The sequence below is a fragment of the Lolium rigidum genome, chromosome 3 (genome assembly GCF_022539505.1).
Source record: "Lolium rigidum isolate FL_2022 chromosome 3, APGP_CSIRO_Lrig_0.1, whole genome shotgun sequence".
Classification (NCBI taxonomy): domain Eukaryota; kingdom Viridiplantae; phylum Streptophyta; class Magnoliopsida; order Poales; family Poaceae; genus Lolium; species Lolium rigidum.
The window spans coordinates 82,968,879-82,992,720 of NC_061510.1; the positions used below are offsets into that span (position 1 = coordinate 82,968,879).

Consider the following 23,842-nt stretch of genomic DNA (forward strand, 5'->3'; position numbering starts at 1 on the left):
CGAATGGGGTTCGGATGATAACTCTGAAGGTGGACTTTTTAGGCATAGATGCAGTTGGATGGCGGTCTATGTACTTTGTCGTAATGCCCGGATTAAATCTCACTATATTTATCATATCATGTATATGCATTGTTATGCCCTTCTTTATTTGTCAATTGCCCGACTGTAATTTGTTCACCCAACATGCTTTTATCTTATGGGAGAGACACCTCTAGTGAACTGTGGACCCCGGTCCTATTCTTTACATAGCATACAATCTACTGCAATACTTGTCTTACTGTTTTCTTGCAAACAATCATCTTCCACACAATACGGTTAATCCTTTGTTATAGCAAGCCGGTGAGATTGACAACCTCACTGTTTCGTTGGGGCAAAGTACTTGGGTTGTGTTGTGCAGGTTCCACGTTGGCGCCGGAATCCCTGTTGTTGCGCCGCATCACATTTCACCACCATCAACCTTCAACGTGCTTCTTGGCTCCTCCGGGTTCGATAAACCTTGGTTTCTTTCTGAGGGAAAACTTGCTGCTGTGCGCATCATACCTTCCTCTTGGGGTTCCCAACGAACGTGTGAGTTACACGCCATCAGTCACCCATCCTCACACTACTCCAGCCTGAGCACGCTTAACTTCTTGGTTCCATTCGGATGAGCTTCCATTATAGAATTGACACCTCTTGCTGATAATAATAGCATATCAACCTTATTAACCCTTGAACCGTGATGCACACTTCTTTATTTTTGAATCCCAAACAATTACTTAAGTAGACAACAATGAATATATATAAGTAATAATAATATTGAATTCAAATAAAAATAAAATGATTTTATTTTTTGGTCTTTTTTCTATTTAATATTGAATAATTACTATCTTTAAATCAGAAAATCAAAATTCCACAAATAATATGTCTAAATCGATCAGAAAAATGAGAGGAATCTAAATATAACATACATATCATCATTTGAACCTAAAAATTAGAGGAATCCAAATATGACGCCCAATTTGCCATGTGGCCAAAACAGCCCCCTCGCGAGATGCGAAATGGCCGTATCGGGCGGGCTGGTGCACCGTTCGCCAACACGCTAAACGGACAAAAATTAGCACATAAAGTGATGTGTTGTAGACATAAAAACATTTTTGCGGAATTTATTGAGCGACGGAAAGTGTACCCCTAGTTCAAATCCGGTCAGTTTCCAACGGATTCGGCGGGACACCGCAGGAAGCCGCATGGATTCCCAGATAGCTAGCGCACACATATGGCATGTGATATGTGGTCCGAAGGCGGTGTACTACCACTACGCGGAGGTCTCGCGCAATACTAAAATGCGCCCCATGTAGCTGCTTCACAAAATAAACCCGTTTTGGCACCCCGAAAATGAAAAAACCATCGCCCATGGGTCGGATTGGAAATCCGCTCCCGCCCTTGCTTCCCATCCCAGGGACCACGCACATGCCAAATATGGCCTCGTTCCGATAAACTATGCGGTGTCACGGGCCGTTTCCTACTCATTTGCCCTAAAAGCCATAGAACTCCGGACGTGATAGCCCTGTTTGTGAAGGGTTTTCCAAAATAATTGCCGTATCCTAATTCCGACTTTTGGAGTGGTTACTAGGACACATAAAATGACGCCATGCTGCTCCGTGGGATTTTCTGACTTCGTTTAAATTGCCATTTGGCCAAAACGGGCCCCCACGGAGATGCGGTATGCTCGTACCGGGCGCGCTGGTGCACCCGTTTACCATCGCGCTAAACGGAAAAAAATTAACACATAAAGTGATATGTCATAGACCTAAAAACATTTTTCCCGGAATTTATTGAGCGACAGAAAGTGTACCCCTAGTTCAAATCCGGTCAGTTTCCAACGGATTCGGCGGGACACCGCAGGAAGCCGCATGGATTCCCAGATAGCTAGCGCGCACATATGGCATGTGATATGTGGTGCGAAGGCGGTGTCCTACCACTACGCGCAGGTCTCGCGCAATACTAAAATGCGCCCCATGTAACTGCTTCACAAAATAAACCCGTTTTGGAACCCCGAAAATGAAAAAACCTTCGCCCATGGGTCGGATTGGAAATCCGCTCTCGGGGCCTTGCTTCCCATCCCAGGGACCACGCACGTGCCAAATATGGCCTCGTTCCGACAAACTATGCAGTGTCACGGGCCGTTTCCTACTCATTTGCCCTAAGAGCCATAGAACTCCGGACGTGATAGCCCTGTTTGTGAAGGGTTTTCCAAAATAATTGCCGTATCCTAATTCTGACTTTTGAAGTGGTTACTAGGACACATAAAATGACGCCATGCGGCTCCGCGGGATTTTCTGACTTTGTTTAAATTGTCATTTGGCCAAAACGGGCCCCCACGGAGATGTGGTATGTCCGTACCGGGCGCGCTGGTGCACCCGTTTACCATCGCGCTAAACGGACAAAAATTAGCACATAAACTGATATGTCATAGACCTAAAAACATTTTTTGCGGAATTTATTGAGCGACGGAAAGTGTAGCCCTAGTTCAAATCCGGTCACTTTCCAGCGGATTCGGCGGGACACCGCAGGAAGCCGCTTGGATTCCCAGATAGCTAGCACGCACATATGGCATGTGATATGTGGTGCGAAGGCGGTGTCCTACCACTACGCAGAGGTCTCGCGCAATACTAAAATGCGCCCCATGTAGTTCCTTCACAAAAAAAACCTGTTTTGGCACCCCGAAAATGAAAAAACCATCGCCCATGGGTCGGATTGGAAATGCGCTCCCGGGGCCTTGCTTCCCATCCCAAGGACCACGCACGTGCCAAATATGGCCTCGTTCCGACAAACTATGCGGTGTCACGGGCCGTTTCCTACTCATTGCCCTAAAAGCCATAGAAATCCGGACTTGATAGCCCTGTTCGTGAAGGGTTTTCGAAAAATAATTTCCGTATCCCAATTCCATCTTTTGGAGTGGTTACTAGGACACATAAAATGATGCCATGCGGCTCCGCGAGATTTTCTGACTTCGTTTAAATTGCCATCTGGCTAAAACGGGAACCTGAGAACATATAAGAAAGTGATTGAATTGTTTCTATGTTAACATGTTATTGTACATGATTCAAATATGCATGATTTTGACATAAACGGATAGAGAATGTTTTTCTGAACATTTTGATACCTCATACGCATTTTTCTGACATCATATGAATTAGTTATGATTTTTACAAAATTAGACAAATTTGAAAAATGGCCTACGCCGAGGGTGGCCGTCGGCGTAGCCCTGTCTACGCCTAGGGCCAAAGATATGCCGAGGGCTGCCCTCGGCGTAGAGGTCGCTACGCCGACGGCCACGTTTCGCCGAGGGTTGAAAGGGCAGGCTGGCCTGGCCGGACCATACGCCGACGGCCCCGACTTTTGGCCGTCGGCGTATAGCCTGGCCCTCGGCATAGCCTCCCATTCCTGTAGTGAAGACAACCGTAAGTTTGATTGCTTTGAAAATTGAAAGTACTTCTGGCCTCATGCGCTACTCTTCATTTCTTCTAGAAGATTCTTTTCTCCTTGTCATTTTATTTTAAAAAAATTGAGAACCCCTTCTCCTCCCATTTCTTCCATGGCAAGTAATACACGTCTCACCTTTAGACCAATATTTGTATGGGTTTCTGCCTCGGAAGTAATCCCAAACAATGCAAGATATTGTAGAAGAGACTAATAGATATACTTGCAACCGGGAAATAAATCATCAAAATACGTTCTTCTAGTGAAGCAACGGCCATTTGTTGTTTCTAAGTCATTGATGTGGTATTTATGATGGAAATGCCACTCCTTATGTAAATCCACCTTCCAAAAAAACCTTCCTTATAAGTAGGGGTGTATTATGCACCAACTTCGTTTCCATATCCGTTTTAGAGAATTCATATCCGGTTTGAAAGGATCCAATAGATAAGGATATCCAATTCCGAACTTGAAACCAGATACGATATATGATATATATGGTATGACAAGTTGTGCCCGGATATCAGTATATATCTGAAAATTATTTAGGATTATCCTATGGATTTTATCCGAACGATCTGATTTTGATTTGAAACGTCAAAACTAATAGAGCATATGTATACTGAGCTGCCGAGTTCGTCTAGCTCACATATGTAGTCACTCTATCAAATATGAGTGCTTTGTTGAACTCATTTTATTAAAATAATTTGGTTGTATGGTTTGCGGGCCTAATTATGCATGTATATATCTGATTGGTTTTGTTTTCGTCCCGAGTTCGTGCCATTTCTATTCCGAATCTGCGGTCTCATATTCCCGGATTCGAATACGTAACCAGTAATTATCCGATCCGCTCTAAATCCATCATAAAAATATGATATAGGATACGATAATAGAAAAATTCAATCCGATCCGTTTACATCCCTACTTATGATTTCTATTCTCCCCTAACTGAACTCCTCACTGAATATTTTCATCCAAATTGAACAACATATAGGCACCTCAATCTCTTTATTAGGGTTCTATAGACGTGGGTCTAGCATACTCTCAAATCCTAAACATATATGAAATCTCTAAATGCAATCCCTAAGTATATAGCATCTCCAAATGATCCTCCAAAATATCTGCCCTATATCCTAGAACAGAAAACATATATGAAATCGGGGATCTGACCCCCCCCCCCCCCTCCAAGCAATATGTTGTAAATGGCCCCCCTCCAAACAATGTTCCTGTCTATGAAATGTGTTGACCCAGTATGTGTATGTGTCACAGAAATGACAGAGACAAAAGGGAAGAGAGAGGGTCCTCACTATAGGGGAGAAAGAGGCTAGGATTGGGGACACCTATTGGGGATCACCAAGAGAGTTATTTTGTTTTGTTTAACTTCATTAACTTTAGTTTGTGTTCAAGTTGATCCCACCGCCACACCTTCCACCATCTGACTCCCATCATGCGCATCCAACCACGCGCCATAGGACATCGGGCTTCCTGCTTCATCAAGAATTGACTGTGATTTTTAGAATTATCAAGAGAGCGGGAAAAATAGAAAAAACAACAATTGTGCTCCCTTATGTTTTCCATTTGATTACAGTTGCTTTGAACCTAAAAGCTTGTTTCTAGGTGCGTACAAAAAAGTGTCTGTATCTAACATCTAGTTAGGGGAAGGGATTTTACATCTAACTGTCCTACCAATCTGCTTACACATCCATCTTTACAGTGGTTCTGATTCAGGACAGCCTGTTGAGCCCTCTGAAGTCCATAGAGTCGACGCATTCGCCAGCGCCTTTGTGCTTGTTGAGCATCCTGAGCAGCTCGGTGGTCTTCTCCTTGGTGGCATCCCTGCAGCCAACCTGCAAGAGCAGCAGCAGCTTCTGGAACGCGCCGGCACGCAGCGCCTCGACCAGGCACCTCGTCACCGCGCCCTCGTCACCTCCGGCGCTCTTGCCGAGCCGCCACATCGCCGAGATGGCGAGCTCGGTGGCCAGGTCAGACACGCGGAACATCTTCTTGACGAGCACGGGCACGGTGAGCGCGTGCCCGCGCGCGCTCGCCCGGCCTTCCTCCGACGCGAGCACTGCGTCGAGCAGCGCCAGCGCCTTCTCGGCCACGCTCTTGTCGGCGTCGACGAGGGCCTCGATCAGCAATGGCACGATCCCGGCCGTCGCCACGCGCGCCGCGACGCGCTCGTCGGAGCGCGCCAGGTGGTAGGCGGCGACCATGGCGGCCTTGGTGGCCTGCGGGCAGATGGGTGCCTTGATGATCTTGACCAGCGCGTCCACGATCTCGTCGGCTTTCCCGCACAAACCCGTGCACGCTCCGTCGGACGAGGACACGACCTCCTTGATCGCCAGCACGGCATTCAGCCTCGCCGCCAAGCTCCCGTTCTCGGCGACGGCGACCAGTGAGCCCAGCGATTTCGGCGAGGACAGGATCCGCGCGGCCTCCTCGTCCAACGGCGCCATGCGGACCAATGCCGCGAGAACGTCCTCGACGAGAGCGCTTCCGGCTGCCGCGAGCGACTCGAGCGCGGCGGCGAGCACGCGGCCGGTGCCGATGGACGCGAAGCAGCGCCGGTTGCGCTCGCTTTCCCTGGCGAGGGCCCTGACCCTGGCGACCGCGGCGGCGCACCTGGCGGCCGCGCCGGCGTCGCCGGCGCGCGCGGACTCGGCGACCTCGAAGAGGAGCTCGGAGGCCTGGACGGGCGTGACGGGGATCTTGGGCGTGGGGATGCGCTCGACGCCGCGGGAGCGGTTGGCGACGCACCAGTCCTGGATGACGCGGCGGGTGGCGTGGTTGGGGACGAGGTCGTCGCGGCGGAGCGGGGCGTGGGTGACGGGGCACACGGCGGCGCGGCCCGTGTCGAGCCACGCCTCGATGCTCTCCCGGTCGTAGGTGATGCCGGTGGGCGCCGTGACCGGGTCGCGCATGAGGTCCAGCGAGATGGGGCACCGGAAGTGCGCCGGGATGGCCAGCTCCACCGCCACGGCCGGTGCGGCCAGCTTCTTGGTCGTCGCCAGCGATCTTCTCGCCCTCCGTGCAAGCAGCGCCATCAGAAGGGGTTCTGGGAGTGGGAAGTAGGTAGGTGCGAGCTAGGTGGTGGTTCGATCGATGCCGGTGGAGACGATCGGTGGAGAGGAGGCGCGTTGGGGGCGTGTTGGAGCTGGCTGGGTGGCGAATGGAGTTGAATACTAGGATGGAGGAGGACTGGCTGGATGGAATGGTGGGAAGAAGGGTTCAAATAGGGAGGGAAGGGTAAAGGCTTTGAATCGGAATGTTGACCTTGAATTGAACGTAACTTTGAATTGAATGGAAAAAAGGGAGTAAGCCACGGGGTTGGGGGAAACGGTCGGGTTGGTCATGCCTTAACGCTGTGCTTTTGTTAGGTGCCAGCACATCATGGCCTTTTTTTTTTCTTTACTACTTTCTCTATTCACTAATGTAAAACCTTATTTTAAAATTAACTAGATATATACTAAAAATAAGTGAATTTACACACTAAAACGCGTACATATTACACACATTTACAAAGATAATTACTAAAAAGTCTTGCGTTAATAAACAGAGAAAGTAGATTTTTTTAAGCATACAACACACTCGCAGCACTTCACAAACACGAACATGGCACATTTCAGGAAGCAATGGGCACTTTTTCGGCAATGTTTAGACGTGAGATTGGACTCAAGGTAGTGCAGTAGAATGGTTTCCTAGCATGTCATAGAGTAATTCATTCTGCCACAAATTTATGATTTTATATTTTTTTAAAAAGTTAAAATTAATAATTGAATTTGCATAAAGATGATTATTACTTAATCATTAATGCTAATTTAAACAATTGTTTAAAATTCAAAATTATAAAGAATTGTGATATCACGGTGTAAGGGTTAATAGGATTGATATAGTAGTATTATCAACAAGGTATTATTTCTTTCTTGAAAGCATGGAGCTAAGGGGGGCACCGAAGCACTCCTCATAGATTAGGCATTGCAAATGTTTATATATTTGCCTATAAGTTTGTTCGAACTTACAGCAGGTAGACTTTTGACTAAATATGTATTGCTTTTGGAACGGAGGTAGCACGCCTTATTAACATGAACTTACCACAAGAGCGAGATGAGTTCGGATAAGAACTAAACTGCAATACACAGTTTGCGCTAAATCTGTTGTAATCAGCTCTCATGCACCGTAATGTTCTAAACCATGATCAAGCAATTTTTAAATTAAATTTGATAATAAACTTTCTTGAATATAAATGACACATGAGTAAAAAAATTTCACAACAATGGAGCTACATCTCTTTTTCGATTCACAACTGGCCACTTGGATTACATGGACAATCATTCAAGTACCATCCAATTTTGTATTCACCTTGCAATATTTCAAATAGATATTTTTAGGAAGTTGAGATCATAAATCTTGGTCAGGGCAATGGCTATTTGTTGATAGTTATCATTTATGCATACATGATGTCTATTTAACAAGAAATTTGTTCACCGTAAGTTATTTACTTATGTTCACACACAAGCTACACACTTGGGTCCAAGGATCAAGACTACACATGTCGGGCTCTCATGCCCTGCTGGGAGCGGATGAGCAATGACAACCTAGGCTATGGATTGAATATATTACTTTCGTGGAGTTTCGAGGGGTTTACCACATCCACTTACCGCTTCTCCGCCACCACACCCGCCACTCACCCCCTTCGGCACTAGCATCTTTCGGTCGACGCTCGCCACACCGCCACCGGATCCAGCTTGCCGGTCTCCGATCTAGCACCGACACCCTTCCTAGCTCTCCAGCGACCACAATGTGTTCCATCAATTTTTCGAACTGGGACGCATCGTCTTCCACATTGTTCCGCTCCTCGCCCACGTGCCTTGAGCACCGTAGGACAATGGCCTCGGCTGGCGCTCAAGGCCGCGGCGACATCTCGCGCCACCCCGCCTCCGCGTCGCTTGGATTTTGGGAGGTTGCGAAGCACCACCCCCTGTAGTGCCCATGATGCTGACACAGAAAGCTCTCCGGCCGCCCCACGAGCTTCCCCACCGGTGCTACCAAGGCAGCAGCTGCCAACGCCAACTTCCCTGCCATGCACGACGAGCATGGTGATGATGAGGGGAAGCTCGTAGTTTTTTTAACAAGGTGATGCTGACACAGGAAGCTCTCCGGCCGCCCCACGAGCTTCCCCATCGGTGCTACAGTTTTTTTTAACAAGGTGATGCTACCATGTGTTTGTAAAACTTGTGTCCCATATGTATGTAGAGGTCGAAGACTTGAACTATTGTGCGGTTATATACCAGTTTTAACAAAACTAACTTTATGAAATAATCTTGCTTACTCGTCCTCCCACTCTGTGCATTCTCAAAATAAATGTGTCACACTGTGGCAATCCTCGGGGTTAAATTCGGGTGGGTGAACACGAAAACCCTTGCTCTCACCTCTAGTCCACATGTGTATCTGTTCTTAACCATTTTTGTTATTCGTGGTATAGATCGAGCTTTTTCGTATATAAGAGTATCTCGAACCGAGACCCTCTCTGTATATATGAATAGTCACTCTAAAATATTTCCTCTATCTATCTCTTTAGCACCAACTAGGTCTCCGTTTCCCACTCTCCATATTCCCCATTTGTTTACTTTATTTATTTTCCGTCATATATTAGCTATGGGGAGTTGGATTAGGAGACATCTGGAGCATTTTTAATTATGCTTTTGCAAATAATAGTTATGGATAGTTTGGTATCATTTGCAAGAGACGGAGCAAGAACAGAAGGGTGAAAGCCAAATGGGATCAAGATGACATTGACTTGGCTAGAGAAGATAATTTTGGGGTTCTTCGGTTCCCAGCCACACTTAACCCACATTTGCTCCGGTGCTCCTCCCCTGAAAAAATTCAGGACGCGTCGAACACAACAACGATTGTGATCTTCTGCATGTACGGAAGCGGAGGCAAGATCGCAATTTCACTGTAGGTCCACCATCCGTATAGCCCTGTATAGGCCCATATGGTCTGCATACCTCTTTTTTATATGTATCTACGGTCACATGCGTCTACCGAAATATAAAGCTCCTATAAACGTCATTGCCGTCTCCGCCTGCCTCGCCCCAACACACCCCCCCTCCCCCTAGACCAGGAAGGAGAAAACCCTCTTCTTCCTCCGCCACTTCGTCTTCTCCACTCCTTCTCCACTGCGAGTGATCGAATCAGCTTCTTCTCTTCATGTTCATCTCTAATCCGAGGACGATGAAGGGTAGGAGTGGAGCACCGCGGGAGGCCACCGCTTCTTTGGTCAGGAACACGGGCGTGGCGGAGCCAGATGTGGTTCTGGCGGGTGGTGGGAGCCGTCGTGGCGTGACCGCATTGGGCGGCTTGGTGGTGAAGGCGGCGGACCAGGAGGAGCTCGGATTTGGCGGCGGATGAGATCGTTAACTGCTCCTGTGACCTCTTTTTTTTAACACGGCGTACATACACCGCATCAATACAGGCGGGTATATATGGGCTGGATATAGGTTTCGGCGGGCCCAACGCAGAAAAAAAATAAAAAACTAAATATGACCCCTCAACTTCGTTTAGGGGGAGCACCGGAGCAGCCCTCCGCTTCACCTTACAGGCAAGTGTGGCAGCTAAAATAATGTTGTTGAAACTCTGGTGCCACAAAGTGTGTCCAAAGCTGGCAAAAGATTCAAGCTATGACTGATGCACCTTATAAATAACAAAGTGTGGCAACTTACAAGTGTGACAAAAATCAAACTCATGTCTAATTGTCGCCCTTTTTTATGAGATCACGTGATGGCACACTCACAGCACCTCACGCACAAACATGACACACTCGAGGAGGTAATGGCCATTTGTTCGAACGGATCGGGCTGAAGGTAGCGTACTAGAATGATTTGCTCACATGTCTTACTGACATGAACTTACACAAGAGTGAAATGAATTCCGGTAAAACCTAAACTACAAATTTTCGTTGAACTCTACTCTCGTGCATAGTGTTGTTGCAATCACCAAGTAGCAATTTCTGACACTAAAAATCTTTTAAAGGTGAAAATATTTACAATATTTGTCGTAGTGATGGTGCCATATCCCTTTTCAGTTTACAATCTCTTAATTAATGCGCGATTTATTATTCAAGTGACATCTAACATGTATCCACCTTGCAGTGTTCCAAATAACTAGGTGTGGATATTGGTTTGAGATCCAAAATCTTGGTTGTTATATATGTTCATGCAGGATAAGACACAAATTTGTTATCCACAGGTTATTAAGTTTCATGCCCACGTCGGCCTGAAATAGGCAAAAATTGGAACCGAAGCTGCAATACCTTGGGCATCCAAGCTCCAAATAAGATGACATCAATTGCTTCAACTATGGCATGTCGAATGTTAATCTGTCAGCAACTGGGGCTGCCCTTGTGAGAAATCCCCCTCGCGTCGTCCTCCTCCAGGCGACGCAGGGGGCGAACCCTAGCCCACCTCCGCCGCCACCCACCCTCCCTCCCTCTCCGCCTCGTCGCCTCCGGAGGCCGCCGCCGGCAAAGGACGCGCGGCGCCGGTGATGGGGCGGCGAGGTCTTCTGGTCTCGTGGCCGCAGCAGGATGGAGGTCAGTGCCGCGCCGAGGCTTCCCTGCCGCTCCCCCGTGTCCCTCTCTTAGGCCGCGCCATGCCGCCTAGCCTTCGCCTCCGCCGGCGGTCGCTCTGCTGCGTGCGTCCCCGTGCAGCTCCGGTGCCTCCCCCGTCGTGGTGACGGGCTACGGCTTGGGATCTGGCCGGATTTCGCCCACAATTGGATGGATCCTTGCAGATCGGGCGCTCCGTCCTTCCCGTCACGGTGGCGGGTGTCGGGCCCGGATCTGGCCAAGGAAGGCAAACACCGGCTGGTATGGTTTTGCCTATTTGGTGGGTCTTGCGGTGGTGGAGTTAGGCAGGGGGCGGCACGGACGGGTCTGTGTCGCCGGCGGCTCAGTAGGGACTGGGCCTTGGCTGCCGGGCCTGGGCCCCGAGCAGTTTCGCGGCGCTGCTCTAGGGCGGGCGCGTTCGTTGGTGCCTGCCGACGGCTTGCTGCGGTCGCGCGTGAGCGTTGTGGTCGTGGCTTAGGTAGCACCTGTCTCTCGCCGCCGCCTCGCCATGTGCTTGGTGGGCGCTGTGCTCTGCCGCGGATGGCGGGGGCTGGTCCGGGGTGGCATGGATGGTGTCGTACGTGCTCCGGCTGCTGTGGTAGGCTGGCGGTGTGTGGCTCGTGTCGGTGTTGAGATCGACGTTGGTGGCCCGGGGTCTGGGTCACCGCGTTCCCTTGGGCTGGCAATACCTGTTGCGGTGTTGTCGGCGGTGTCGGCTCTGCTTCCCCTCCGTGGTCTCATGGTGGTAGCCGGCTTCGGGTTCTGGGTGGGACATCGGCGAAAGCCGTGCAAGGCCTTGGCCTTTGCGGGTGACGACGACGTCTTCCACGCTGTTTTCCTTCTTGGAGGCGCCACCAATTGCCCCTCCTTTCCTGTAGCTGGATTACGCCCACATGCTCGACTTGCGCGCTTCTCCGATGGGACAAGGTTCTCCTCATGGTCTTTAGGCACACCTGCTTTACCTTCCTTGTGCTCGTCGCCGCCGTTGTCTCCCCGGCTTCTTTAACACGGTGCTCTTCCCGGTTTGGGCGGCCGCCTAGCTAGATACCCAGGGGTGGTTTCTTTGGCCGGTGTCATGCCGCGGGCGAGGCCGATGATTTCTTCCTTATGCTGTGGGACCAATGTGTCGTTGGATAAGTGTCAAGGCTGTGTCTTTCGGGGTGGCGATTGGGCTAGGGCGAAAGCCCTGCAAGGCCTCGGCCGGTGCGGGAGACGGCGACGCTCTTGGGCGCCACTCTCCTCCTTGGAGGCGTCTCCATCAAGCCCTCCCCTTTAGTACCTCGAGGCATGAAGACAACTACGATCTGCCGGTCATGGGTGCGCTTTGCTTTGGCTTGGGAGATTTGTTGGTTCGAGACATTCTCGGTGTCGTGCCCTTGCAACAGTGGAGGTGATCCCTCCGTCGAGCTCATGCTCTCTGCCTAGTATAGCTAGTGTAGTGTAGCTTGTTTTTTTCCTCCCTGTCGCTCCTTTTGCAGTCATTTGTAAGCTGGTAACCCAGCGGCTCTTTGTTTTTATTTTTTTCTTTATGGTGTTGCTATCGTTGTACTCATGGCCGGTTGATGGCTTTGTTAATTCAAAGCTGGGCTTTCGAGCCTTCTCTTTAAAAAACTATGGCATGTCGGGCGTTTCCCTTTAAAAAAAACTACGGCATGTTGGGGCCCCAGAGTATAGCAGGAGCCAGCTAGAGCGACTAAGCAAAGAGGTGTTTGTTCACCACGGATGACAATCTCGGCTACAGATTCACGCTCCTGCACCGTAGTGTCTTTTCTTACCATTGCCATCATTTCATCTTTGGATGAAATATTTTACTTTCTGATATATTTGTCACGGCTGCGTGCATTTCAATTAATGAGGAGTAATAGTGGCACCTTACCTCATGGTACTGCCATGCTACCAATATATGATAGTGCTACAAACCATTTGTAAAGAAACCCATTTTTCGGTAGCATTGCAACAAGATGTTTCCACAATGTATTAAGTTTTAAATATTAGGGGCCTAAAGATAGAGAAAGTGGGAAATTTTCCATACATAATTTCCACTTCCGTTTCTTTTGACATGAGAATTGTGTTGTAGATTGAGTTTATTTTTTCAATAAAAGGACGCTTTATTACTCAAATATAGCATCACGATGATGCAGTTAATTAGAGTTTACACCCGGCATCGGCATAGCAAAGATGCACACAACCGAAAAAACCCAAAATAAAACTTCACAAAGGTGAAATAGAAGATTCAAAGATCTTGTGAAACATCTATGTTGATGGAGGCTCGGTCCATAGATTACACTGCCATTTATGAGGGATAAAATATCGCTCATGCATCTTCCAACCGTGTAGCCATAAACAGGTCAGAGATTCTCCACACGCTATATACATGACCACTGACAGAGCAAATGAGCACACTGGTAGATTGAGTTTAGATGAAATGCTAGATAATGTTGCAATCTATCTACAATTCTTTTTTCTCTCATTTTTCGACTATTTAGTGGATCTACCATGTATTCGTAGAGCTTTTGTACCATCTCATATGTAGAGGCCGGAGGTATGAACTCTTGTGCGGCTGTACCAGATTGTTGTGACGACAAGTTTAAACGAAGCTTACCTTATAAAAAGTATCTCGCCAACACATAGTCCCACTACTTGCGCTCTCCAAATAAATACGTCATGTTGTGGCAATCCTAGGGGTTTAACCCGGGTGTGTGAAAAAGAACAACCTTGCTCTCAACCTGGCTGCTTGCCCACCCGTTCTGAATCAATTTTATTGTTAGCGGTGTGGAGTTTCCCCCTGTGCTTGTTGGTTGAGATTACTCAAGCATACCGCTCGATAGTTTCCCCCTATGCAAGAGCATCTCCAAGACTCCAACCCACTCTCCATTTATATGAACCCCTTCAAAATATTTCCTCTATGTAGCTCTCCACGCACCAGCGGACTATCTATTTCCCACTCACCATGTCCCATTTTCTATATCTTGTATTTCCCACCATATATAATAGCTATAGGGAGTTGGACCGGGAGACGTCGAGTGTGATCTTTTGTGCTTTTGCCAAATAGTACTTACAGAAAAGTCCGATAATGGTTCGCGGAGATTGACGGCAAGAGAATGTTGGAAGCAAGATGGGTCAAGAGAAGAGACGGAGATAGCTAAAATCGAGTAACTTCGCCAAACTATAGTGTTGGGATAATTATTTGGCTGCAAAAAAATATCTTGTTATGCTCATCCACTGTCCAGTTCGAACCACTTTATATGCATATTTCAGACTGAGTACCATGTAAATTGGTGTATTATCGCTATTGAAGTTTAAGTGCAGTCTTTATTCCGCTTCAGCTGTCCAGCTTAAACGGAGCATATATGCTACATGAGGGGAAATGTTGGATCTTTTTGTCCTGCGGTTTCTCCGCCAGTACATAACAATAACACCATTATTTGTATCCGACTTCAAACTATTGACTAGGGCAAGTTGATCAGGCCATTTGTATTGAAAGAAGGAGCATTAGTTTCTTCTGGAGAGGGGAATACGACTGGCCGACTGGTTCATTCCGGTCTTAGATAAGCAGCCAGTGAACAACGTGTCACTGAACTACAATGGTAAACGGAAGTTTTTGTGTTTGAAAATTTTCAACCCCGTGCACTCCTTTGCTCTGAATAATTCAGCAGTTCGCAGTCCCGCATGCTGCAGCTACTTCCGTCGTTTAGCTTTGAATTGCAGGATACGAGTTCTAGAAGTTCTGATTTGTTTCGTCACTCGCCGATCTCCCTGAAGAACTGTGAAAACCCAGTTACTTGTAAACATTTCCAGTTTGTTTTGTTCTGCGTTTGTCTTGGGAGAAGGGAACGATCGCCAATTGTAAGCAGTAACTTGTGGTGAACTGCCATCGATCTGTTCCAGTTTCATTGCAGTAAGTATTCACCGCTTAATTAGTAGGAACCAAGAACGACTCAAACCGAGCTATACTCTAGAAACTCGTATTAGTAGTAGGTCAAAGGACTGGTGCTACTAACGTCCCCGCCAGAGACCCTACCAAATGAGAGCTATACTTTTCCTCCGATATGGATTGCATGAAAACGACTTGTTTAAATGTACTTCTGCATTAGTTTAGCTTGCCATTCGGCATAGTAGTATCCTCTTGGAACTGATACGACTTTCCAAGGTGCATTCTAGATTTTTCTCTGTTCAAACTACAACACTCGGGAGTAATTGATTTTAACTTTTAAGGGAGCAGCCAACAGAATGCTAATAGTAATGGCAAAAAAATACAGTCTCATAAGCATGATCCAAAAGGTCAGAAGCAGGGGTGTAAATGGATCGGATCGAATCAGATATTACTCACACCATATCCTTTACCATATATTTTTCTCGGATTTGGATCAGAGTGAATATTGATCAGTTTTGGATTCCAATGCGGATATAGCGAACTGCAGATTCGAATCGGAAATGGGGCGGACTCAGACCGGAAACAAAAATAATCGGATATATGTTCTCATCGATAATTTCCACACCGAAACCGGTGTAAACGTATATTACTTGATCGGTGTTGGTGCGGAAATTATTGCCTAATAGCTCAGTCTTAGTTTGCAAATATATTTGCAAAACTCAATATTATTTGATTGCTGCATTTCATACACCACATGATTTCATACACCACATGTATGTACATGTGTTTCAACGTAGATTCAATTGTAGTTATACAAATGAGAGAGATGCGAAAACTTGGTTATGTCGTGTCTTCATGACAGTGCTGGCATGTGTTATCACCAGATTTTGGCCAAATTAGGAGATGGGCCGTAATTGAGATGGGCTTGAATGATGTACACCTGGAGCGACTCTGAAGCGGCCTTGCACGAAGAGTTTGGGCTAGATTGCCCGTGTATCTGTAAATTATAGTAGATTGCATCTTAGTTTAGAATTAAAAGATAGAGTTTAACCCGTGCACGGTTAGGTGCACGCCCGAATTAGAAAGTCCCTTGGACTATAAATATGTACCTAGGGTTATCGAGAAAGGAGGACAATCACGTTCACAACAAACACAAACCAGGCGCATCGCCACCCCTTGTTTCGAGGATTTCTTCCGGGTAAGCATCATGCTGCCTAGATCACATCTTGCGATCTAGGCAGCGTACGTTTATTCGTTTATCTTGTGTTACTCGTGCTGAAGCGTTGTTGATGGCGAGTAACACTACTTATCGTAGGTATTTTGGGGCTTGCATTGGTGCTTTTCTTACACATATCTGCTTAGCTATGCTGTCTCTCGATATCTAGCTGCCCTTATACCTATCCAGGTGACATAGGCATCCCCAATGGGCCTGCCAAAGATGGTACCCGGGATTTACTAAAGGCCCAGGACTCGAAGAATAAGAAGACTCGGAAGCCTATTTAGTGTTAAGGAAAGATAGTTCGTATTAGAAAAGATAGAGATTTGTAATCTTACGGGTTGGGTACGAAACCCTCCCGAACTCTGTAACTTGTGTATTACGAAACCCTCGGCTCCACCCTCTATATAAAGGGGAGTCGAGGGACGAAGAGAGGATCGAATCTACTGTCAACAGAACCCTAGTTTTCAGAATCGGCGAGTACTTTTCGGCTGAAACCTTCGAGATCCACTTGCCCTCTACTTCTATCAAAACCCTAGTCTACAATCTGTAGGCATTGACAAATTAATCCTTTGTCAATTGGCGCCGTCTGTGAGAATTAGGGGTTGCAAGGAGCTGATCTCGATGGCACGTCCAGAATCGTCGACTTCGTCGGTGGCCAGCAATGCGATGGATCGAGGTAAACGGGAAAAAACTGATCTAGTCGATTTTATTCCTCACCCGCCCTCCCGTATGGATGCATGTGCCTATCTGGAGGAGCCCATCGTCATGACGTTCGGAGAATTCCGATTTGGCGTCAACAAGGAAGGATCCTACCGTCTCGAAGTTCCGATCTCGTCGGAAGTTTCAGCGGTCGATTCTAACTTTTCGTCGAAAGACGAGGAGTTTTCGTCGCCACGCTTCGTCGACACCAAGGCAAGCGGAAAGCTCGCCAAGATCTTCAACAACACATCTGTCGAGTCGTCTGCGGACTCCTTTATAAGCAGCGATTTCGACAGCGTCGACAGCTTCAACTTCATCGATAAGTCTGCTGCCATCGGAAAGGTCTTCACCAATCTATACGATGGTGTCACCAATCCTGACAAAAATCAATACGCAAAATACCATCAAATCTGTGCAATTGAAGAGGCAGGCCGAACAGAACCGGAGACATCAGAGGCTTTCGACGATTTGGGAAATCCATACGTCGATCCCGCTGATCTTAGAAGAGGCTTAGGCACTAAATATGATGGGTCTTCATCTCGCGTGAGAGTTCAACTCCCGCAGGAAGCATGGGACAGGGCCGCAAAAGCCATGGATGGTTCATAACCAATGACCACCACTGCTACCATACAAGAACTCCAAGCATATCAATATAGACTTGCTCGGGTAAGTAGAGAGCTGGAAAAACAGACATCATCCTTGAATAGAAGAAAAGAGGCAGCCTCCGCGTCCAGCAGGCGTCGAGCAGAGCTCAGTCGACAATCAGAAACTTCGGCAGACAGCCATAGAGAGGCTCGAAGGAGAGCGAGATCTCGGCTGCAAAATATACCTGAAGAAGAGAGAGGAAACATAATTCAAAATCTCGACATGTCCTTCATGACGATTGATACAAGGGGAAATATCATCCCGAAAACGCCAGAAGCAGGATACATGGCAACGCAAGCTTACATCCTCGCGTCCAGGCCACCTCCTGGGGATCCGAGGGAACCATTGTTCAATATGGCAATGGCTGGAGTAGGAGTTATGGGAACAGCGTTCGCAGCCACGCCTCCGGAAGAAAACCCCAGGCAAAATAGTCCGCGACCTACCGCAGCGGTCCAAGATCCACCAAGAACAAGTGGAGCAAGAGACACAACAGTTCAAGTGAGGGTGGATAGAGCGCGACAAGAAAGAAGAGAACGTCAGCATTCACCAGAGGTTGCCGACGAAGATATGTGCGGACTCCCGTGCTTTACAAGAAGAGTTCGAAAGACTCGAGTCCCAAAAGGGTTTAAGTTACCCGAGAATTTCAAGAAATTCAACGGCCTGCAAGATCCCGATGATTGGCTCGTTGATTATCTCGAGATGGTAAAGCTGGTAGGAGGAACCAGAGCAACAGCTATGCAAAGTATCCAAGTTCACTTGAGTGGTGCCGCAAGATCTTGGATAAAGAAACCTACCCCAGGCTCCATCGGCAGCTGGGATAATTTCGAAGACATCTTCGTGAGAAATTTCAGATCTACCTGCAAGAAACCTGCATCATTGGAAGAGTTGAGGGCGTGTCGACAGAAACACGACGAGTCGATGAGAAAATATATACAGAGGTGGAATATCATTAAAAACTCGGCAGAAGATATATCCGATGAGAGAGCAATAGACGCGTTCGTAGCAGGAATTCGGCGAGAAGATTTCGTCGAGGACTTAGGGAGAACTAACCCTAAGACAATATCAGCACTGATGGAGATAGCCAACAAGTGGGCAGATGGAGAAGACGCAATATATAACAAGCGACACAGGTCGCCAGAAGAGGATCGCGGTCGAACTTTTCAAAATAGAAGGCGATTTTCTCGCCAGTTTTACAACAACGACGCTCCTGGCCATATATCGGCTGGTTTCCGGGGAAATCTTGGAGGGAATAGTCGAGATGACTACCAAAGAAGTAATGAGCAACAAGGCGACAACAAAGGTGATTATCGCGGCAACAGGCAAAATAGTGGACCAAGGTTTCAAAGACCTTATGTGTCCCCCGAGGAGATGATGAACGGTCCGTGTCAAATGCACTTTTATCTCGACAACAACGGAAAGAGGTGATGACCCACAAGTATAGGGGATCGCAACAGTCTTCGAGGGAAGTATTACCCAATTTATTGATTCGACACAAGGGGAGACAAAGAATACTTGTAAGCCTTAACAGCGGAGTTGTCAATTCAGCTGCACTGGAAACAGACTTGCTCGCAAGAGTTTATCGAGTAGTAACAGCTTTATGGCAGTGGAAATAGTGAAATAACAAGAGCGGTGAAATAAAGACAGCAGTAGTGATTATAGTAAACAGCGAGGATTAAAATATCGTAGGCACGAGGACGGATTTAACGGGCGTTGCATGGATGAGAGAAACTCATGTAACAATCAAAGCGAGGGCATTTGCGGATAATAATAAAACGGTATCCAAGTACTAATCAATCAATAGGCATGTGTTCCATATTTAGTCGTACGTGCTCGCAATGAGAAACTTGCACAACATCTTCTCGTCCTACCAGCCGGTGGCAGCCGGCCTCTAGGGAAACTATCGGATATTAAGGTACTCCTTTTAATAGAGTACCGGAGCAAAGCATTAACACTCCGTGAACACATGTGATCCTCACATCACTACCATCCCCTCCGGTTGTCCCGATTCTTGTCACTTCGGGGCCATTGGTTCCGGACAACGACATGTGTATACAACTTGCAGGTAAGATCATAAACAACGAATATCTTCATGAATCAATAACATGTTCAGATCTGAGATCATGGCACTCGGGCCCTAGTGACAAGCATTAAGCATAACAAGTTGCAACAATATCATAAAAGTGACATCTACGTGATACTAGGCACTATGCCCTAACAATCTTATGACTATTACATGACCAATCTCATCCAATCCCTACCATCCCCTTCAGCCTACAGCGGGGGAATTACTCACACATGGATGGGGGAAACATGGCTGGTCGATGGAGAGGCGTTGGCGGTGATGGCGGTGATGATCTCCTCCAATTCCCCGTCCCGGCGGAGTGCCATAACGGAGACTTCGGCTCCCGCGACGGAGTTTCGCGATGTGGCGGCTCTCCGGAGGGTTTCGGCGACTTCGACTCCTTCCCGTGCGTTTTCAGGTCGAAACCAATAAGTAGTCCGAAGGGGGCGTCGGAGGCCGGCCGAGGGGCCACACCACATGGCCGCGCGGGCCCCCCCGGGCCGCGCCGCCATGTGGTGTGGGGCCCTCGGGCCTCCACCTCCTTTGCCCTTCTCGGCTCCGTCAATATTTTGGTAAAATAGGGCCTTCCGCAAGAATTCCGAGGATTTTCCCGAAAGTTGGATTTCTGCACAAAAACGAGACACCGTGAGCAGCTTCTGCTGAAAACAGCGTTAGTCCGTGTTAGTTGTATCCAAAATACACAAATTAGAGGCAAAAGAATAGCAAAAGTGTTCGGGAAAGTAGATACGTTTTGGACGTATCAACTCCCCCAAGCTTAGCTTATTGCTTGTCCTCAAGCAATTCAGTTAACAACCGAGCGATAAAAGAACTTTCACGAACACATTTGCTCATATGATGTATATATTCTCATGCTATGGCTAATACTTAAGCAGCTTCATAATAAGATACATGCAAATAAGATCATCCAACAGCTATGTCAATCATGGAGAGGTACCAACAATTAATAATAAGCACCATGAATCATGTATATAAGCAGGATTGCAATGTTCATAAGAGAATATGATAAAGTGGTATCTCGCTTGCCCGTATTTGATCGGCAAAACATAAATGCCGAGGCACCTCTTGAGTTCATAGAAAGACTAGAAGTAGTGATTGTCAAAGATAAAAGCATCAAAGTTATACCACGATCAATCATATTTTGAGACAAGCATATTATACTAAGAATGACAAGTCAGTGCTCTCAAGATAGTGCTCAAAGAAAGAATGGAGACACAACATAAAAGTAAAAGATTGACCCTTCGCAGAGGGAAGCGAGGATTAACATGCGCTAGAGCTTTTCATTTGTAAACCAGGAGTAAAATTATTTTGAGAGGTGTTTGTTGTTGTCAACGAATGGTAATGGGTACACTAACTACCTCATCAACCGGACTCACAAGAGCGGCTCCCATTTTATTTATTTTTGGTTGGCACTCCTTCCAACCTTTCTTTCACAAACCATGGCTAACCGAATCCTCGGTGCCTGCCAACAATCACATACCATGAAGGAGTGCCTTTTTATTTAAGTTTTATTATGATGATGACACTCCCCCAACCTTTGCTTACACAAGCCATGGCTAACCGAATCCTTCGGGTGCCGTCCAACAATCACAAACCATGGAGGAGTGTCTATTTAAGTTAATTAATTCGGGACTCGGGAATCCCATTGCCAGCTCTTTTTGCAAAATTATTGGATAAGCGGATGTGCCACTAGTCCATATGAGAGTCCGTCAAAAGTAAATGACAAGGTTGAAAGCTAAACACCACATACTTCCTCATGAGCTATGAAACATTAACACAAATTGAGAAGCATTTTGAAAGTTTTAAAGGTAGCGCATGAGAATTTACTTGGAATGGTTTGAAATGCCATGCATAGGTATTTATGGTGGACACTTTTGGAACAACTTGGTTTTCAGGTGTTTGGAAGCACGAGCGGTGTCACCGCTCAGTACAAGTGAAGGCTAGCAAAAGACTAGGGAGCGACAAATCAAGAGAGCAGTAACTGTCATAATCATGCTTGCGGCAAAATAAATTAACGGAGGCATAAAAGTGATACAAGAACTCTGAAACAATATAAATCATCGAGGCTTAATTGACTTTTTGTTTAGTCATATGCATGCGTGAGCATGTGCCAAGTCGATATAAATGAATTATTCAAAGGAGGATACCACAATGCCATACTTACTTATGAATAAAACAATGCAAGCAAACATCCATGACATGCTACTCATATTAATAAATTGGAACTAAACATGAGAGATCATTAACTACTAGACTTTCTCAAATAACATATACCTCACATGAACCAACTAAGCATGCTCATATGGATGAGTATATGTACAAAAATGAAAGCAAATAGAGTTCATACCAACCTCTCACCACAATCAGATTGTCGTAGATCGTCATTATTGCCTTTTCACTTGTGTAGCTTGGATAATATGAAATGAAAACCACGCTCCAGCCACCGAAGACCATTGAACTCATGATGAACTTTACAAACCAAAGAAGAACAGCAAATATTTTTGGTGTTTTCGAATTAGAAACAAGAGCGAAAGAAAACAAGCAAACAAAGCAAAATCTTTTTGGGTTTTCTTATAGCAAACTAACGATAGCAAATAAAGCAAACTAAGAGCAAGGTACCAAATAAACAAATGGTGAAGAGAAACAACAGAAATATTTTTGGTCTTTTTGTGTTTTAGGAAAGAAACAAAGTGAAAACAAAAGAATGCAAACTAACGAAACACGAGAAAAGCAGGATGACAGAAATCTGCCAAATCCTGACAGCAGTACAGAAATCGAATTTAACAAAAATCTTCCATTGCTCAGACCAAAAAGTGTTCAACTAATGAAAGTTAGATAACAACCTGGGGAACATGCTCAAAAATTGGCAACTCAAAATAACGTTCTGGCTGTGCGTACGAATTTTTTTGGTAACAGCACAGAATCTGTTTTTGGACAGCACTTCCCCAAATATCATCTCCCTCTCATTAGAAAACCACTCTAGAGACTAAACAAATATGTACAAGTATCCAGCAATCATAATATGCAAAGAATGAGTGATGCCGGTATACCTCCCCCCAAGCTTAGGCTTTTGGCCTAAGTGGAGTTCATTCCCAACGAGGGTCGGAGTTCCACGCCGGTGGATCATACATGGAGTGGTAATAGGGCCCCGTGCAGAAGAATATCGTGGAGGCTCCACATGACCATGATGTTGATATGAGGAGCTTGCTGCATCGGATGAAGAGTCGGGATGCTCCTCGGTCTCCTCCACATCTTCCCTCGCACGACGGCTTTCTCTTTCTATGTATGCGTTTAGCTCATTTTCTGTGATCGACCACCCGTCCCTGGCATCAAGGTTAAACAAAGCAGGTGCAGGCAAGCGTACTAATTTTTCAATTTTCTTAGTTATACTCCAACTTTTCTTATACAAAGTTATCCTATAATGCAGGTTGTTCAAACTAGATGCATCTGAAATAAACTCATGTCTAATCATGGAGAAAACATCAAGTTTCTCTATAGAAAGCGGAATATCTAAATGGTGAGGACCTACACCATGCATAGCTAATAAGCGAGAGGCGATAAGACCTCCACAAATTCCTCTTTTCTCACGGTTAGTAGCAAGTCTACAAGCTATTAAAGCACCCAAATTATAAGTCCTATCCTGTTGCAAAGCAGCAGCTAAGAAGGCCAAATCTTGGACAGATAATTTACCTCCAGTCCTTCTTGCAAGAACGCACTTTGTAATGAAATAGGCAAAGTAACGGATGGCTGGATGTTGAATGCTACTAATCTTACCACCATCATTGGAGAAGCTCCTCCCATTACAAATCCTTGTATAAAGATCTGAGAGCTCCCGCGGTGTTCCCCTGATCTTCTCGCGAGATCCCCACCGCGGCACTCTAATCGCTGTGCAAAAATCACTCGAAAGGCAAGTCAATAGTTTTGTTATAAATTTTATACCGGACCATGGGGTCGGTTCGAGACCGGTGAAATTCGAAATCCTGCACAACCGACACCGTTAGTTTAGCATATTGGTGAGGTTCACCAACAGCAAAATTTCCCAATCCCGCATTGGAAATTAGTGTTTGCACATCTTGCAGGATTCCTGCATTCCGCATAAAGTCCGTGCATGGGTAATAAGAGGGGTATACTCCCTCTTCACGATGGACTCTCATAACGTGCTGTACCTCAAACTCTTCTTGGTTCAGTTGGTGCACACTCCCTTCCATTTTCTGAAATTTTTCAACAATCATTATAAAATTTGATTTCAAGGTGTGTAAT

General features: G+C 46.5%; 1 protein-coding gene across 1 annotated transcript; it reads right to left on the bottom strand.

Moving 5' to 3' along the window:
• Positions 1-5,180: 5,180 nt before the first annotated feature.
• Positions 5,181-6,503, bottom strand: LOC124698748 (U-box domain-containing protein 21-like). The gene has a single exon (XM_047231185.1). It carries the CDS (start codon positions 6,501-6,503, stop codon positions 5,181-5,183), a length of 1,323 nt encoding a protein of 440 aa, XP_047087141.1.
• Positions 6,504-23,842: the final 17,339 nt, after the last annotated feature.

Excerpts from the sequence above, each read along its gene's own strand:
- LOC124698748 (XM_047231185.1), bottom strand. The coding sequence starts at position 6,503 with ATGGCGCTGCTTGCACGGAGGGCGAGAAGATCGCTGGCGACGACCAAG.